At 42.9% G+C, this 14,079-nt stretch overlaps 1 protein-coding gene across 2 annotated transcripts in view; it reads left to right on the forward strand.

Moving 5' to 3' along the window:
* The window catches only part of hip1 (huntingtin interacting protein 1), a 348,681-nt gene that overhangs the window by 184,977 nt on the left and 149,625 nt on the right, over positions 1-14,079 (forward strand). For both annotated transcript variants that reach the window (XM_072589441.1, XM_072589442.1), the window contains exon 5: positions 11,631-11,711. In XM_072589441.1, coding sequence (XP_072445542.1) covers positions 11,631-11,711 — 81 coding nt within the window. The remainder of the gene's footprint in view (positions 1-11,630; positions 11,712-14,079) is intronic.

The following is a 14,079-nucleotide window of genomic DNA, read 5'->3' on the forward strand; positions in this document are numbered from 1 at the left end:
CCCCATGCTGACCTTCTGAAAGACTGTAATGTTAATCTTTTTAACTTTATTCTCAATTTGGTAAATTATACTATGAACAACTTTAAGTAATGTTACATTTTTCTTTTTAATTCTATATTTTGTATCTAAGATCTGTATCTAGGTACTTTGAATCTAAAATGACGCCAAATGGGGTGACATTGTAAACTTTTCACTGTACTCCTGTACTTCCGTACCTGAGTATGCATGACAGTAAAAGATATTCTTCTATTCTTCTTCAATCTCATTTTGACCTCTACTCCATTTTCCTGCTCACTCTCCATAACCCTTCAACCCAAAACTTATTCAAAATCTGTCTATCTTGTCCTTAAGTTTACTAAATGTCCTGGAACCACTGCATTCTGGGTAGTGAATTCTATAGATGTAAGATTCTTCAAAAGAAGTAATTTCTCCTCATTTCAGTTTTAAATCTGCTCACTCTGATCCTTAAACTATGACCTTCTGTTCCAGATTACCCTACATTAGGAAACATCTTTTCTACATCTATTTTATCAATTCCTTTTAGCATCATGTATACCTGAATTAGATCTTCCCTCATTCTAAACTCCAGAGAATATAGGCCGAAACTGTGTAATCTCTCTTCAAAAAACAAGCTTCTGATCCCTGGAATCAATCTAGTGGACCTCCTCTGAACTGCCTCCAGTACATCCCCCTCTTCACCTAAGGGCACCAAACTTGTACGCAGCACTCCAGGTGCAGCCTCAACAGTGCCTTGTACAGTTGTTGCACTGTTTCCCTATGTTATTCCTTAAGCAATAAATGATAAAGTTCCAATTGCCTTCCTTATTACCTGCTCAACCTGCATATTAGCTTGCTGTGATTCATGCACGAGGATACCTCAGTTTCTGTCCATTTTGATAAAAAGTTTTTTTTTTGTTCCACTGACCAAAATAGATAACCTCACACATATCCAAGTTAATCCTCATCTGCCGTACTTCGGTCCATTTACCTGAACTAACCAATTCTTATTTCTTCATTGCAACTTAGTATCTCACCTGTTTTAGTGTCATTTGCGAATTTGGCTACAATACTTTCTATCTCCATATCCATGCCAATAACAGATTGGAAATAGTTTGGGCTTGAGGACTGAACCCTGTTGCACCTGTGAGATATTATGTTGTAGGCTATCTTTACTAACTCACTCACCAGCTCGCTATATTAATTAATACTGGGTTCCCATTCATTCATTCATAACCCTTGTGATGCCGTTGTTTACAAGAACCCGGTTTCATTCATTCCTTTGTCAAACCGTGTTTTGTAGTATATTTTACTATTAGAATATAGACTAAAGTTAAAACATCCCTTTCAACCCATTCACCTTCAACCTTTACCAGGCCTATTTCTATATCAAAAGCTACCTCTGAATAGGTGTCAATATCGTAAACAGTACCACCTCCCTCAAATCTCCACAAAACATTTATAATATCAGGGGAATGAGGAGGAAATTACTTGGTTAAACTGGGAGACAGCCTCAGGGTCTCAGGCAATTCCAGCATCTGGTGACTGTTTGTGTGGAACTTGCACGTTCTCCTCTTGTCTGTGTGGGTTTCCTAGTACCCTTCCACTGACACTCTCGTTCGTTTGGCCGAACTGGTCCTCACCCTTAACAATTTCTCCTTTGAATCCTCCCACTTCCTCCAGACCAAAGGCGTAGCCATGAGCACATGTATGGGCCCCAGCTATGCCCGTCTCTTTGTTGGCTATGTAGAACAGTTGATCTTCCGTAATTACACCGGCACCACTCCCCACCTCTTCCTCCGCTACATTGATGACTGCATTGGCGCCACCTCGTGCTCCCGCGAGGAGGTTGAGCAATTCATCAACTTCACCAACACATTCCACCCTGACCTTAAATTTACCTGGACTATCTCTGACACCTCGCTCCCCTTCCTGGACCTCTCCATCTCCATTAGTGACGACCGACTTGACACTGACATTTTTTACAAACCCACCGACTCCCATAGCTACCTGGATTACACCTCTTCCCACCCTATCTCTTGAAAAAATGCCATCCCGTATTCCCAATTTCTCCGCCTCCGCCGTATCTGCTCCCAGGAGGACCAGTTCCACCATAGGACACACCAGATGGCCTCCTTCTTTAGAGACCGCAATTTCCCTTCCCACGTGGTTAAAGATGCCCTCCAATGCATCTCGTCCACATCCCGCACCTCCGCCCTCAGACCCCACCCCTCCAACCGTAACAAGGACAGAACGCCCCTGGTGCTCACCTTCTACCCTACAAACCTTCGCATCAACCAAATCATCCGCCGACATTTCCGCCACCTCCAAAAAGACCCCACCACCAGGGATATATTTCCCTCCCCACCCCTTTCCGCCTTCCGCAACGACCGTTCCCTCCGTGACTACCTGGTCAGGTCCACACCCCCCTACCACCCACCCTTCCATTCTGGCACTTTCCCCTGCCACCGCAGGAACTGTAAAACCTGTGCCCACACCTCCTCCCTCACCTCTATCCAAGGCCCTAAAGGAGCCTTCCACATCCATCAAAGTTTCACCTGCACATCCACCAATATCATTTATTGTATCCGTTGCTCCCGATGTGGTCTCCTCTACATTGGGGAGACTGGGCACCTCCTAGCAGAGCGCTTTAGGGAACATCTCTGAGACACCCGCACCAATCAACCAAACCGCCCCGTGGCCCAACATTTCAACTCCCCCTCCCACTCTGCCGAGGACATGCAGGTCCTGGGCCTCCTCCACTGCCGCTCCCTCACCACCAGACGCCTGGAGGAAGAACGCCTCATCTTCCGCCTCGGAACACTTCAACCCCAGGGCATCAATGTGGACTTCAACAGCTTCCTCATTTCCCCTTCCCCCACCTCATCCTAGTTTCAAACTTCCAGCTCAGTTACTGTCTCCTTGACTTGTCCGACCTGCCTATCTTCTTTTCCACCTATCCACTCCACCCTCTCCTCCTTGACCTATCACCTTCATCTCCTCCCCCACTCACCCATTGTACTCTATGCTACTCTCTCCCCACCCCCACCCTCCTGTAGCTTATCTCTCCACGCTTCAGGCTCACTGCCTTTATTCCTGATGAAGGGCTTTTGCCCGAAACGTCGATTTCGCTGCTCGTTGGATGCTGCCTGAACTGTTGTGCTCTTCCAGCACCACTAATCCACCATGCGAAAATTATCCATAGTGTTCAGGGATGTATAGATTAGGTGCATTAGTCATGGGAAATGTCAGGTTATAGGTTAAGGGGATGGGTTTGGGAGGGATACTCTTCCGTGGTGGGCGGCATGGTGGCACAGTGGTTAGCACTGCTGCCTCACAGCGCCGGAGACCCGGGTTCAATTCCCGCCTCGGGTGACTGACTGTGTGGAGTTTGCACATTCTCCCCGTGTCTGCGTAGGTTTCCTCCGGGTGCTCCGGTTTCCTCCCACAGTCCAAAGATGTGCAGGTCAGGTGATTTGGCCATGCTAAATTGCCCGTAGTGTTAGGTAAGGGGTAGATGTAGGGGTATGGGTGGGTTGCGCTTTGGCGGGGCGGTGTGGACTTGTTGGGCCGAAGGGCCTGTTTCCACACTGTAAGTAATCTAATCTAATCTTCGGAGGGTCAGTGTGGTCTTGTAGGGCCAAAAGGCTGTTTCCACGTGTTGGGATTCTATGTTCTATTAATCAGCCCTTACCAACCGTCTCTCAGACCTGAGTATATTACAGAACACCAGTTTCCCCAATTAGTATGTACTAGCTGAATGCCTTTTAACAGGGCCACTATCCCCTTAATTGTCAAAATAGGGCTCTCATGAAACTGTATGAATGAATGAAACTCTCATTGGCAAATAGTAAACAAATGTCACAACTCAGTTGCGGTGATCAGTTTAATGCCCTTTATTCTTTTTTATTAAGTACAGGTACAATTTCTAATTTTTTAGAGCATATCGGCCTAGTATTTCGACCAACATTTACTAACTTAAAAGGCAAAAGGCCTAACACCTCTTAATTATGCAGGCAGACTGGACAGATACTCTTCATGCCATCAGAAGTAACAGCCACTGTTTAACAGATGTTTAACCCATCTGTATCTCTAGAACAGAAGTCCCTCAAATCTTTGTAGTTAAAACAATGTAACACCATAGTGATGGAATTTTAATATGTGTAAGAATTCTGTATAAAGAAGCTCCTGTAAGAACTTTATTTCAGGATTCTAGCCCGCCTCGAATTTGTCCTACTACAGTCACTGAATAAAGAGGCTATTTTCGTCACCCACCAATTTCGATCATTATTTAGACACGATCCCACACACCCCACTAGTTACATCTTGACAACCAGCAAAGGATCCATTTATCCCTACACTCTGCTTTCAGTTATTTAGTCAGTCCTCTACACAAGTTAATAAATTATTTCTAACCCAATGGGCCTTGCCTCCTGCCTGTCATCCTTTATTTTTGAATATTTGCATTTATCCTTATTTACATATCTGTATATTTTCCAATGCCTTTCCCTGCTATACTTAAAATAGTCATATTCCTCCACTAACATGTACTTTCTGGAAAATATTTGACTTTAAGACCACTTTTGGAAGTTGTCCCTTGGGACTAATGGTCACCTATTGACCATTAGAACTGATTTGTCCAGCATTTGGTAAACTGTCAATTGTGCCTGTTTGAGCCTCATAGCTGTGCAGCATTTGGGTAGAAGAGGTACTTGACTTCTCATTATTTTCTGTCACTCCTTTAGAATCTGTGAATTGGTAATCATACCAGGCATTCATGTACACCTGAACAGTACAATTACTTCTGTTTTATTCACCAATAACCTTCAAGGCGCCTCTCTGTTCTTTAAGACCGCCTCTTTTATAATTAACCATATCTTCCTGATTGCAGTCAGTTAATGATGGCCTCACTAAGTTCTTTCTGAGACTTTGGCTTTAATGAGGGTCGTTCTGCCTATGTGGAGAAAGTGAAGACTGCTGATGCTGGACATCAGAGTCTAGAGTGTGGTGCTGGAAAAGCATAGCAGCTCAGGCAACATCCAAGGAGCAGGAGAATCACTTGGAGAGGGAGGAGGAGAACTTCTTCAAGGTAGGTCACCCCACTCCCGGCATCTTCCCCTGCCAATGCGCCCATACCTCTCCCCTCACCTCCGTCAAAGGCCCCTAAAGATCTGACAGAAAATTTACCTGTGCCTCCACAAATATCATCTACTGTATCTGTTGTAGCTGATGTGGTCTCCTCTACATTGGGGAGACAGGACGCCAACTTGCAGATTGTTTCAGAGAACATCTTGGGACACCTGCGCCAACCAACCCCACTGCCCTGTGGCTAAACACTTCAAATCCCCCTCCCACTGCACCAAGGACATACAGGTCATGGGCCTCCTTCATCGGCAAACCACTCAACGCCTGGAGGAAGAACACCTCATCTTCCTTCTTGGGATCCTGCAACCACACGGGATTAATGTGGATTTCACCAGTTTCCTCATTTCCTCTTCCCTGACCTTATCCCAGCCCCAAGCCTCCAACTCGGCACTGCCCTCATGACCTGGCCATTGTCTTTCCCATCTATCTGCTCCACCCTCCTCTCTGACCTATCACCTTCTCTCCCACCTTCATCTACCTATTGCATTCCCAACTACCTCCCCCAAACTACCCACCCATTTATTTCTCAGCACCCCCAGCCCACAAGCCTCATTCCTGATGAAGGGCTTTTGCCCAAAATGTCGATTCTCCTGCTCCTCGGATGCTGCCTGATCTGCTATGCCTTTCCAGTGCCACATTTCTGCCTACATGCAGTACAAGATCTCTGAAGAAGTAGAACTAATTGTAGTCATTTCCCAAGCTGGGATTTGGTTAATTATTACTGATGGAATTTAGGATTTTGACCAAAACCTCGATTGAGCTATTTTCACCCATCATTTCCACCAAATTCTGAGCATGTACAATCCACACTGGTACAAATGGTAATTTGCAGTTTGGTTGATGTGATAAAAGTTTATGGACCATTTGATTCCCTGGTCCATTTCACATGCCCCATTGCTGAAAGGGCTTACTGCTTTGACCATACCTAGCTGTCTCTTTGGTAATGCAGTAACCTGGGTCCACATTGTAACTTCATTCTTACAGTGGCCATCAGGCTCATTTTAAGATGACAGGGTGGATGACCATGTCACAAAACTTTTCTGTTTTGATTCAATCATTTTCTGCTACATTCCAAATGTTACATTTAAAATGATAGCTGAATTCAAGTCGCACTTCCATGCAAGAGCTTTATTACAGTTAGTCACACTTAGTAAAACTCTGAACCCACTGATCGCTGCCATCTCATATTTATACAACAGGCTCAAACCCAATTCATCCTTATTTAATATATCCAACACCTCTCTGATTCTATTAGGTCTTAGACACTTCAGACCATATTAGATGATAACAAGGTTGTGGTTAGTAGAGCTGTGACATTAAGTGAGAGTCATGAATTTTCATGAGATAACTTGAGAATTTTGAATTGCTGAAGTCTGATACTTGGAAGTTTGAAGGTTGTCATAACCATTTTTAGACATATGTTAATATTCAAAAAGATTTTCCAAAATTTGAAGTCTTGATTTATCCTAGTATGCTTTGTTTCACTACGCAATTGTCTTCAATTTAACTCCAATCTTTGCAATCTGTGATTCTCAGTGTGTTACTGATGTAGTTGAAATAGTGTTAAGTTCTGAGGTTTAATATGTTTTTGTGAATTAAGAAATGATGCTAAATCAACAACTTCAGAACCAAATAATCCATTAACTACTTTTCCGATCTTCTCTCTCTGCTGAAAGCTTTTGATTACTTTCCCTGATAATATAATTCTTCAGTGTGCTGGTCACACAGCTTTAAGAGATGAAAAGTAATATTGCAAATTCTAGAAATTTGGGATAAAATGAAGGAAATATGTAATAGTCTGTGTTCATCTGAAACATGGTTAAATGTTTTTGAACAACAACCTCAACCTGCATTTACATAACTTCTTTAAGGCTGTAAAGTGTCCCTGAATGGGAACGTATCAGACAAAATTTCCTACCACATAAAGGTGGTGTCCAAGGCAGAGTTTTAACGAGTGACTGGAAGGAGGGTAGAGATGTTCATGAAGTGAATTCCTGGCTTAGAGCCTGGGCTTGTGAAGATTTGGCCTAAATTGAGGTTGACAAAAGACCGAATTGGTTGAGTATTGACTGTGTATGCTGTTTGTTCAATCTTTTCTATCAAGTTCTTTGGATTAAGCTGCTAATTTTGTCCTCAGCTGAATAAAGAGGAGCCTGCTATGGTCACTTTAAGGGCGTTTTGTGGTGCAGTTGTTATGTGCCAGCCTCAGAAACAGGAGGCTCAGACTTAAGTATTGCCTGCTTTGAAAGTGTATAATAACATATCTGATCACATTAATTCAAAAATATTTGAATAAGAGCATGGCAGAATTACCTTGCCTGGAATTTCCACAAGGTTAATGTTCCAGTGGTTCCAATAATATTCCATTGCCCTTCACCGTAATACTCTACTGTACTATTAGTTTGTTCAGAATGACTGCAATTAAATAGACCATCCTTCCATTTTTGTCTTTGTTTTCATATCTTTCTCTCCTCGGAGTGCTGACTTTTGCTGGTGTTTGCTTTCATGATTACTAGCACACGTTCAGTACCATGTAGAAGCGACCATTCTTTATCTATGAGCAGAGAGCTTAGGTTTCTCACTATTTATAAAACAAAAAATTTGTTGCATGTGTGATTTGTTGCTTGGCCAACTTTAATTGCCCATTGCTAATTATTTTTCAGAAGGTGGTGGTGATCTGCATTCTTGAACTGTCGCAGGAGTGAGTGCTGTTATGAAGGGCGGTTCCAGGAGCTTGATGCAGTGACAGTGAAGTAACAGTCATATATTGCTAAGTCAGGTGTAGAGCTTGAAGGAGAATGTGTGATTAATGCTTTCCCATGCACCTATTTCTCTCAATCTTCTAGTTTGGAAGGTGCCTTTGGTAATTCATTGATTAGTGAGCTGCTATCGGTGTCAGAATTTGAAACCTGCTTGGATCGACTCATTAGCAAGTAATTTGACAATTACAGCAGTGTAGTCAAGATTGTTCCTCTCTTTGCATGATGCTTTTTTAAAATTCATTTTGTGGGATGTGGGCGTCACTGGCTGGCTATCATTTATTGCCCGTCCCTAGTTGCCCTTGAGAAGGTGGTGGTGAGCTGCCGCCTTGAACCATTTCAGTCCTCCTGATGTGGGTTGACCCACAATGCCTTTAGAAAGGCAATTTCAGTATTTGGATCCAGCAACAGTGAAGGAACGCTGATATATTTCCAAGTCAGGATGGTGAATGGGTTAGAGGGGAACGTGAAAATGGTGATGGTATTCCCTTGTCCTTCTAAATGGAAGTGATTGTGAGTTTGGGAGATGCTGTCTGAGGATCATTGGTGAATTTCTGCTGTGCACCTTGTAGGTAGTAGACACTGATGCTACTGAGCGTCAGTGCTGGCGGGAGTGGATACTTGTGGATGCAGTGCCAATCAAGTTGTCCTGGATGGTGTCAAGCTTCTTGATTGTTGTTGGAGCTGCACTCATCCAGGAAAGTGGGGAATATTCCATCACAGTCCTGACTTGTGCCTTGTAGATGGTGGACATGCTTTTGGGAGTCAGGAGGTGAGTCACTCGCTAGATTATTCCTAACTGCTGACCTGCTCTTGCAGTCACTGTGTTTATATGGTGAACCCAGTTGAGTTTCTGGTTAGTGATCACTCCTAGGATGTTGATAATGGGGGATTCTGTGCTGGTAACACTATTCAATGTCAAGGGATAGTGGTTAAATTGTCTCTTTTTGGTGATGGTCATAACCTGGCATTTGTGTGGTGCAAACGTAACTTGTCACTTGTCAGCCCAAGCCTGGATGATGTCCAGATTTTGTTGCATTCGAATACAGACTGCATCAATGTCTGAGGAGTCATAAATGGTGCTGAACATTGTGCAATCATCAGCAAGCAACTCCACTTCTAACTTTGTGATGGAGGGAGGGTCATTGATGAAGCAGCTGAAGATGGCTGGGCCTAGGACAGGACCCTGAGGGGAACTCCTGCAGAGATGTCCTTGAGCTGAGATGACGGACCTGCAACAACCATGATCGGCTTCCTGTGTGTCAGGTATGACTAACCACTGGAGAGTTTGCCCCCTGATTGCCATTGATTCCAGTTTTGCTTGGACCCCATTATCGAATGCAGATTGATGTCAAGGGCTGTCATTCTCACCTCCCCCATCTCTGGAATTCAGCTCTTTTGTCAATGTTTGAACCAAGGCTGTAATGAGGTAAGGAGCTGATTGACTCTGGCAGAACCCAAACTGGGCATCATTGAGCAGGTTGTTGCTGAGCGGGAGCTGCTTGATAGCACTGTTGATGACCCCTTCTGTCACTTTACTGATGATGGAGAGTAGACTGATGGGGAGTAATTGACCGAGTTGGATTTGTCCTGCTGTTTACATACAGGACATATTCTGGCAACTTTTCACATTATTGCATGTATAGCAGTGTTGTAATTGTACTAGAACAGCTTGGCTAGGGGAGCGGCAAGTCTTCAGTACTATTGTCAGTATGTCGTCAGGGTCCGTAGCCTTCGCAGTATCTCGTGCCTCTCAGCTGCTACTTTATATCATGTGGAGTGAATTGAATTGGTCGAAGGCCTAATTTGTATCTGTGATGCTTGGGACCACTGGAAAAAGCCGAGATGGATCATCCATTTGGCACTTCTGGCTGAAGATTGTTGCAAAAGCTTCAGCCTTATCTTTTGCACTGATATACTGGGCTCGTCCTTCATTGCGAATGGAGATTTTTGGAGAGTCGCCTCCCTCAGTGAATTGCTTAATCCTCCACCACCATTCACAATTGGATGTGTCAGGACTACAGAGCTGAGATCTGATTCGTTGGCTGTGGGATTGCTTAGCTCTGTCTATCAGTTGCTGCTTATGCTGTTTGGTGTACAAGTAGACGTGTTTGGTGACTTCACCAGGTTGGTACCTCATAGTGTACATAGAGTTGTACAACATGGAAATACAACCTTCAGTCCAACTCGTCCATGACAGCCAGATGTCCGAAATAAATCAAGATCCATTTGCCAGCATTTGGCCCATATTCCTCTCAACCTTTTCTATTCATCTATTTCATGTATCCATCCAGATGCCTTTTAAATATTGTAATTATACCAGCCTCCTCCACTTCCTCTGGCAGATTGTTCCATACACTTTTAAATCTTTCTCCTCTCACCTTTAAACCTATGCCCTGTAGTTTTAGGCTCCTCCACTCCTTGGGAAAAGACTCTACTGGAGGCCTGTGAGCAGTGGAGTACCACAAAGATCGGTGCTGGGCCCATTACCTTTCATCATTTATATAAATGATTTGGATGTGAGCATAAGAGGCATAATTAGTAAGTTTGCAGATGACACCAAAATTGGAGGTGTAGTGGGCAGTGAAGAAGGTTACCTCAGAATACAATGACATCTTGATCAGATGGGCCAGTGGGTATGGAGGGGCAGATGGAGTTTAATTTAGATAAATGCGAGGTGCTGCATTTTGGGAAAGCAAGTCTTAGCAGGACTTATACACTTAATGGTAAGGTCCTGGTGAGTGTTGCTGAAAAAGAGATCATCTCTGCAAGGTCTGTCCTGCCCATTAGACAGGATGTATCCAGTGATGGTGATGTCTGGGACATTGTCTGTAAGGCATGATTCCATTAGTATGACTGTCAGGTCTGCCAATTTTGGCACTAGCCCTCAGATGTTAGTGAGGAGAACCCCACAGAGTTGTTGGGGCTGTTTCTGCCATTGCCTTTTCTGATGTCTAGGTTGATGCCAGGTGACCTGGCCGGTCTAATTTGTTTTGAGACTTTATAGTAATTGGTACAACTGAATGGCCTTGCTTGGCCATTTTTGAAGGCAATTGGAAATCAACTATATTGTTGTGGGTCTAGAGTCACACGTCGGCCAGACCACACCCGGTCAGGATGACAGATTTCTTTCCCTGAAGGACATTAGTGAACCAGATGGGGTTTTCCAACAATTGGCAAATGATTTCATGGCCATCAGTAGATTCTTATTTCCAGATTTTTAAATTGAATTCCAATTCCACCATCTGCCATGGCGGGACTTGAACCTGGGTTCCCAGAACACTATCTGGGTTAATTATCTAACAATATACCACTAGGCCATTGCCTTCCTGATGTTTCCCAGTATTCAACTTATAGAAAGCTTCAGTAAATTGCAATTGAGGGGAAGAAAGCTCATTGATTCCTTCTTCCCTATGATAGCAAGTCAACTAGCCTGGCTGACATGTTAACTCAACATGGCCTATGATGGAACAAAAACTTAAAGCCTCACGAAATACTCAAAGTCCAGCAGCATCGATAGAGAGATACGCAGATTTAACTTTTTAGATCTGTTACCTTTTGTCAGAAATGAGTCCTTGGAAAACACAGTGATCTTCTCGTGACTACTAATAACCATTTGAGATGCAGGCTCTGTTCTCTGTCTCTGCATATTGTTACAAGCTTTTTTTGAATGCGTTAACACATTTGTAAAGGATCATAATTTCTGTTTTTGTTTTCTTTCCTCCCAAGGGTCATTTAAGTGAAGGCTACGGGAGACTGAGCTGTATCTACCTCAAACTATTAATAACAAAGATGGAATTCCACAGTAAAGTAAGTAACCTCTCTGGCCTTATTTCCTTACTTTTGATAAGGTTATTTCCTTAATTGTTTCAGACAGAGATAAAACTGAAGAATTAATTTTCATTGTGAATAGCCTGTGTTATTTGAATATCGTGTTAATGTGGCATTCCGACATGGGAAACTATTTTAGCAGAGTTAAGAGTGTGGGGGGAAGAATATCTCTATTTTGCATGTCGGAGCGAATAAAAGGAACTTGGACTTAGAACGTTACAGTGCAGTACAGAACCTTCGGCCCTCATTGTGGCAGCAACTTGGGAACACATTTCATTCCGGGGGTTTTTCAAGCTAGTTAATGATTTAGGAAGTTCAGTTAGAATTACCGAATTGATGAAACCCTAAAGAGCAAAAGAAAGAGGCCGTTCAGGCCTTCGGGTCAGCCCCATCCTTCTGAAGACCTACCTAGGTGCCATCTCCCCCTGCCGAGCCCTTCATGATTTTATACACCTCTATCGGGCCCCTCTCAATATCGGCTGCTCCCAAGGGAAAAAAAAAGAATCTTTCCAGATAGCTCAAACCCTCAAGGCCAGGCAGTTTCCTTGTAAACCCCTCTGCAGCCTCTCTAGTGCAATCCCATATGAAAAAGTAAAAATTGGAACTGTACACATTACTCCTGTTGCAGCCTAATTGGCATTTTATGTAGCTCTAAGATTACCTCCCTGCCCTTGTGTTCTGCGCATGAACTAATGAAGGCAAGTATCCTATGTGCCTTCTTAACCACCATTCATAAGACATCCCTTTGTGAAACTACTTTTCATACAGGAAGTTAGGGGGTGCAATGCTGAAGCAAACTGTTGCAATCTGTGTGCAGTATTCTTGTATGTTTTCTTTAGCTAATGCTGGAGCTCTTAAATTAGAACCCAAGGATGAAGGTAGAACACAAATCTACGAGCTCCACTGTTAAAGGGAAGGAATCTGACCCTCCAGCTTTAACTTTTTGAAACAAGACTCAACTCCATCAGTTCATGAGCTCCATGAAAATGCCATCAGATCTTTAAATATCAAGTTCTTTCCATTACGGAGGATGGTAGACAGTAGTGCATTTCCTTCACAGTATTTCATCAATGTTGATAGCTTGTCAATTCTTGCAGTTGCATTTACTTTTGAAACACAGTTAAAGCAGTTTCTTGCTTTGCCCTTTCAGATTATTGAAGCACTGTCAAATCATAGACTTAGTGTTTTTGTGTGGGAGATAGGGCAGCCAGCCTGAATGCTACAGTTTCCCATAGTTAACTATTTCAATATCAAACCAGAAAGCCAGTGAGGAATCAAATAAGGGATTCAGCAGAGTTTACCAAGAGATCAATGAGAATGCAGAATTCATTATCATGTTAAGTAGTAGTCTTAATTTTACTTGAACCTTTTTTATTATTATGTATGACTTCTGCCACAAATATTGGTGCCATGGTGCAACGATTTAAAACTTTTCACTGTCTGCTTCTTGTGAAAGTACACATCACTATACATTTCTATTCTATTCTATTCTATTCTTCTATTCAAATTGTAGGTACATTTAAGGAGAAACCAGATAAACACTGCAGGGAGAAGGGAATTGTTAGAACTCGTATTTTCTAATGAAAGTCCGTGTCTGCTGGTAGATTCTGATGCAACTTTATTTTGGTCCAACTTTGGTACAGCTTCAGACTTTCTTTGCAGTGAGGCAGACAAACACTTCAGATTGTGTGTAGTTAAAACTTGGACACCCCCCACCCAAAAACAACCCTGCTTTGATACAATCGGTCAGCAGCAACAATCCTCGTGTGATTGGCTCTCTGGTACAACATCTTAAAGAGATGGACAGGCTGGTGGTCCAGCCCCAGTCATAATGTTTTCACAGACTTTAATGATGAGATAGCTGCTTCTATTGCCTGAAATCAGTTTGAATCTTCGCTTTTGCTGGTTTGTTTTGTATATATGTGGATTTTAACTATCTTGGAATCTATATCTATGACTATCTTAAAGATCAGCATGGCTGTCTATGTGTGGAGCCACACGAGATCAGGGAAAATTTTAATAAATATTTCTCCTCTGTATTTACTGAGTACAGAGTCATGGATGCTAAGGAAATATGAGAAACAAGTGGGGATATTTTGGATTGCATCTATATTACCAGAGAGGAGGTGTTTGCAGCCTTCGATGATGGAAGTGAATTTGTGAATGATAAGTTTCAGGACATATATGAGCACTTAAATATTATTGTAATGCATACTGTTACAGAAGGTTCTTTCAGCAATACTTGTGTGAAAGAAACCATGTAATAGTTGATGAGATGCTGCACATAATACTGGTAGATCAGCTGTTCTATACATGGCAATGCTCTGTCTTAGCTGTATGCTGTGCT

This window comes from Chiloscyllium punctatum, chromosome 19 (assembly GCF_047496795.1).
Source record: "Chiloscyllium punctatum isolate Juve2018m chromosome 19, sChiPun1.3, whole genome shotgun sequence".
Taxonomy (NCBI): Eukaryota; Metazoa; Chordata; class Chondrichthyes; order Orectolobiformes; family Hemiscylliidae; genus Chiloscyllium; species Chiloscyllium punctatum.